This window comes from Sinocyclocheilus rhinocerous, unplaced genomic scaffold, assembly GCF_001515625.1.
Source record: "Sinocyclocheilus rhinocerous isolate Xijiao unplaced genomic scaffold, SAMN03320098_v1.1 scaffold1405, whole genome shotgun sequence".
In the NCBI taxonomy this organism is placed as follows: Eukaryota; Metazoa; Chordata; class Actinopteri; order Cypriniformes; family Cyprinidae; genus Sinocyclocheilus; species Sinocyclocheilus rhinocerous.
Window position 1 is genome coordinate 2,156,396 of NW_015645543.1, and position 5,560 is coordinate 2,161,955.

General features: G+C 32.7%; 2 protein-coding genes across 6 annotated transcripts in view; one reads left to right on the forward strand and one right to left on the reverse strand.

The window, feature by feature from the left end:
- The window catches only part of LOC107706536 (nectin-1-like), a 36,664-nt gene extending 35,037 nt beyond the window's left edge, over window positions 1–1,627 (reverse strand). For all 3 annotated transcript variants that reach the window (XM_016510286.1, XM_016510285.1, XM_016510284.1), the window contains exon 1: window positions 878–1,627. In XM_016510286.1, the coding sequence (XP_016365772.1) occupies window positions 878–929 (52 nt within the window). In that variant the 5' untranslated portion in view covers window positions 930–1,627. The remainder of the gene's footprint in view (window positions 1–877) is intronic.
- A 2,547-nt stretch (window positions 1,628–4,174) lies between these two features.
- Window positions 4,175–5,560, forward strand: part of LOC107706467 (thy-1 membrane glycoprotein-like) — a 3,757-nt gene continuing 2,371 nt past the window's right edge. For 2 of the 3 annotated variants that reach the window (XM_016510182.1, XM_016510181.1), the window contains exons 1-2: window positions 4,664–4,798; window positions 5,076–5,130. In XM_016510182.1, the coding sequence (XP_016365668.1) occupies window positions 4,754–4,798; window positions 5,076–5,130 (100 nt within the window). In that variant the 5' untranslated portion in view covers window positions 4,664–4,753. Of the gene's footprint in view, window positions 4,317–4,663; window positions 4,799–5,075; window positions 5,131–5,560 lie in introns of those variants that run through there. The other variant, XM_016510183.1, reaches the window with a different exon arrangement.

Here is a 5,560-nt window from a genome sequence, read left to right on the forward strand (position 1 = left end):
GGCAGTAATCAGGCCAGGGCAAGTGAAATTTAACTCAGCTTTCTAAAATAATGTGGTTAATCACAGATGTTTCATGATTTAGCAGGAAGGGGCAATACATTTTTATTAAATTAGGGTTGGACAGCTTTTTTCCCTTAATAAATGAAATCATAATTTAAAAACTGCCTTTTGTATTTACTTGCATTATCTTTGTGTAATATTAAAATTTGTTTGATGATCTGAATCTTTTAAGTGTGACAAATATGCAAAAAAAAAAAAAAAACAGCAAAAGGGCAAAAACCTTTTCACGGCACTGTATGAACACTTTTCGTCAATTCATGTATGTTCTACAGGAAGCATGGAGAATTTAAATAGTACTGTGTCAATAAGCAGAAATAAAACAATGAAAAAGTCTGCATATCAGTAATAAGACAGATGAAAATAATTGGTAGGCTATTGGTCAGAAAAACAACACTGTTCAATATTGAAGAGTGACCAACTACAAGTTTGACCAATATTTTGTTTTTAACCAAGTAACACTTTTCTACATAATTGATTCTTTAATATCGGTTCTATGATAAATTGCATGGTGAACCTCTAAAAAATAGCAGACAGTTATTAATGTCTAAGTCAAATGATAAAGAAACCGCATTTTCTAAATCATTATTGTTGCTGTTTTTATTATTATTATTATTATTGATAATTAATTGAATATTATAATTATTACTACTGCTTTTAATAATTTAAATGCTGTTTTAATGAATTATTTAGCTGTTATTGTTTCAATAATTGTTTTAAACAGTACGTAATGTCTTGAAAAACAACATAGAAGTGACTGACGACGTAAATTGAGACAGAGAGGCGTTAAAGAACACTAAGAAGAAAGAGTCTGTCTTACCTCGTATCAAAACGATGGACATCAGTGGAAGAAGCAATTTCATAAACATCATGGTCTTATTTAAGATGTACCGATTTCAAAACAAGTCGTGCGGTATGTGTTTAACAGAAAGCACAATCCCTTAGAGAACAATTATCCAGGTTCCCCATTTATTGAGATGCGACAGGAAAACTGAAGGTATTTAGAAGTCCAATTCTTAATTTGAACTTGTCAGCCAGTCCGTATGAGCACCAGACGCTGGACCGAACCCTTCAATACTCCGATTGAGTAAAACAATTACGCGCATCGAGGTGCACTTTGAACTGCGCGCGTGGGCAGCGGATCGAACATAAATCAGTTTAAAGCACTGAGATTAAAGAAGAATGGAAGACCGTATCAACGTAAACTTCAGGTCTCTGTCCAGTTGCAGCCTAGACTAAAGAGTGAACGGGTTTTCTTCGCTCAGTTGTTGTCCTTGTCGTCCTGAAGAGGTTATCCTCATCCATGCGCTTCTGACAAAAGTCTCTAAAAGCATCAACTGTTCCGAGGAAACTCGTCGTATTTACTTTACCTAACATAAACCCTGGTCCCTGTTAAACTGTAGGATGTTTAAGAAACGTCAAATCAATTACGCTAACCAGCACAGGATTCAAAGTTGCGCCCAACTTGCAGCTCTCGTCTGATTCGCCCGGTGATTAAGGGCAATACGATTAATGGATCACAGTTCCAGGCGGAGCAATAAAAGTAAAACTAAGCATTTGTGAATAACTCATCGCGCGATTCAACAGTGTGGTCTCTCACTGAACAGTTTTAATGTGTGATAACGCCCAAATTCTGGTTTGTAAAGCATTTTGGGCTATAGATTTAAAGGGAATTTATTGTGCAAGCGCGTGTCAAAGGTGTAGCTAGTCCTACACCTCCCTCTGGTGCTCAAAAAATGAACATGCAATTTCAGAACTGCATTGCAGTGTCCAATGTTCAAACAATAATAAAGAGAGGACTATCTTTATGTTCTAATATAATGTAAAATGTAGTATAATTAAGACACTGCAATCGTATAGGCTAACATCACTTTAGTAGGCCTACTGTATAGGATTACACTACATTACATTACATACGTTTGTCAAAACATTTGTGCAAACCCTGTGGAAGGCAGGGCAGTTTTTGTTAATAATTTCAGTACATATTGTAATGCACTGTAAACATTTCATCCCAATAAATAAAAACTTAATTGCTTCATTAAACTAAATTGCACTTTTTAAAATTAAGGATGAAAAATTGCCATGACTCTACATACGATCAAATGGTTCCGAGAATGAATGAATGAATGAATGAATAAAAACTCAATAAAAATTACTAAAATTGAGTAGAATTTTTAAGTTAGGGATGGAATTTAGATTGTAAATTACAACAAATTTGCCTTGCCATTATAACATACTGATGAAAACATTGCTTACATCTTAAATCAGATTATAATTTATTCCTATGATACTTTGGGTAGTATGATTGTCAAATTCATTGTTGTCATTTTAGTTATTGTGTTAATTAAATACAATTAAATAGGCATTTTCATCTCAATTTGTTGGGACTCCAAAGCAATAAATTAATGAGCAACATTTGTATGGTTCAGATGAATTAATCTCTTCATTTGATGTGAAGGGCAGGTTGTCATGGCTTATTTTGAAATCCTTTCAAATGTAAAACATCCTCTTCACACTCCAGCAGCATTGTTATCAGCCGAGACAAATTAACAATTCAAAATAAAGCAGTGGAATTAATTCTCAACTTCAGTGCTTTTCAAAAAGCATACATTGTCACTTAAGGAAACACTGGAGATGTCACTCTCTTTAATCTCTTAAATAAATAATCATTCATTCCCATGGAAAATAAAGCAACAATAAACACTGGTGTGTGTGATATTCACCTGTCTAGAAACAGCATTTGTCTGAGGTGCAGATTGACTGAAATCTTAGCGGTATTGAATATATCTGCATCCATCTTAGAAAATGACAATAAAGGCCTTTTACATGCTAATTTGTGCTCTAATTGAAATGCAAAGAGCAACAAACAAATAGTTCACTAGGGCACACCCACAGTGTTTACTGAAAATAAAATGCAAAATAAAATGATTGGCAGCTGTCAGGGCACAACAGATCTGACGTATTTACTTCAATAAGTAATATAGTAATGTTAAATAGTGAAGTCAAAAAGCACAAGCAAAGATATTTATTTTGATTAATATGATCGATATTTATATTTCTTAAATATATATATATATCATATTTAGGAAATGATGGCCCACTGCAAATATTGAAAAGAACAATATTCTTTATTCTTTTCTGCTGATGTTTACTTCTTTTCAGAAAGTGATACATGTTTATAAAAAAGTAATCCATACCTTAAGGTTTTCCATTATTGGCCTTCTAAATCAACAGCAATTTATGGTACGCATTTATTTATGGTTGGGTATCATGAACTAACCATGAACAAACATTTGTTTATCTTAATGATTTTGTTGTTTAATGTTAATTTAAAAATACTATTGTTGGTTCCAAACATATTAACTAATGTTAACATATGGAATTTTATATGTTGAAATGTATCAATAAAAAAATTGACCATAAATTGACCAACTGTCACGTATCCGGTCCATGAACTTCCGTCTGCTAGCCATCAGAACATTTACAATAACTAATATAATAAATGCTGTATAAGTGTTGATCAGTGACTGATGTGACATTTTTGTACAAAATTGATAAACTATTAAACTGGTCAAAAGTGACAATGAACAAAAGTTTGTTGTTCTTTTGAACTTTCTACTAATCAAAGAATCCTAAAAAGAATTTATCAGGGTTTCCACAAAAATATTAAGCAGCACAACATTTTCAACATTGATAATAAGACATTTTTCTTGAGCATATTGAAATGATTTCTGAAGGATCATGTCACACTGAAGACTGGAGTAATGATGCTGAAAGTGCTATCACAGTAATAAATTGCATTTTAAAATATATTAAAATTGAATACAGTGATTTAAATTGTAAAAATATTTCACAATATTTTTGATATATTATCAAATAAATGCAACCTTAGTGAGCACAAGAGACTTCTTTTAAAAACATTTAAAAACTGGACCCCAAACTTTTGAACAGTAGTGTAATAGCAAACATAAATACTGAAACATCTTGTAAATACATACTTGTTATACTTGGAATTCCCTGGTAGCTCAAGCAAAATGAATCGTGGGAAACTCTGCATAACATTTGGTAAATAGCATTTTCTAGTTCTTTCAAAAGGGGGAGACAAACGGTTTTCCTTCTCTACTCTCTCGAATCCTCTCTCCTTCTCCTTCCACTCTCCATAGAGCTGAAGCTTTATGAACCACTGGAGAAGGTGTCCTGCCAAATGAAAAACATCACAGACTGGGATTAAAACAGCACGACCATAAAGCCTCTGAAAGGTAAATGTATGGAAGCTATAACGTCATGCCTGCTCAGGCAACAAAAGATTTGGCCTGTGATTGAGGATTACACAGAGCAGATCAGCTTTTATGATATACAAGATAATGTACATCCTGTCAGAAAATTGCATGCCAAATTGTGCTGTATTGCACTGTTTATTTTAAATAAAAGAATGACATTGGGCTCATCGAAGCAGCAAAAGGACTTCATGATTATCATCAGGGTATTTTACTTGGGGAAGGTGAATAGACATATTATGGTCATATGATAATGTTCTCATATGTTGTGGTCTGAGGCGTTGTATTAGTGCAGCATCGATGGGAGGGGCTGCTGCAGTCCACTGCAGTGCAGTACTTCATGCTGTTAGGTGAAATGCTGTGTGAGGCAGTTAGATGGAGCTACAGCACTGTTGTTGTTGTCTGAAGAGCACAGTTTCATGGATGGTCCACCTAGCCACAAGACTAAACATTTTAAAATGCAGGTTTGTTTAACAGTGTGCTTTCCTATTTTTTCCAAATCATTTCAGATTTATTGACCACTCTAGATAGTTATTTCAAAGCTAATTATTAATTCATCTGCAATTCTTTTCATAGGAAGGTTATTTAGACCTTCACACGCTCTGGGAAAACAAGCCTTAGTTTTTTTTTTTTATATATAACAGCACATTTGATAATCAAATAGTATATATTTATATATGTTCAAATGTTTTTATTCTGTACTGTGATATTTAACTCTCCTCTTTCCTTTTTTCTACCTAGAGTTTTGCAATGAATACAATTAACTCTTTGTTTGGGTGGATTCTTGCTTTGGGAGGTAAGAACATTATGAAGATGTTTTCCTAATGTTGCTTTTCATATGCTACCATTCTAATCATTCAAATATAAAATATTCTCTAAAAATATATTTTAATTCTATATTGAACAGTTCTCCTTTTTTCCTACCTTTCAGTTTGCTAATGTCAATTGCTGGACAAAAGAAAGAAATTCTTGATTTAATCCGAAATTCTTTGATTAAGGAATATATAAGAATTTTATACACACACACATATATATATATATATATATACATACATACATACAGACATACATATACACATACATATATATATATATACATATACATACACATACATACACACACACACACACATACGCACACACACATATATATATATACACATATACATACATACACATATATATACATACATATACATACATATACACATACATATATATATATA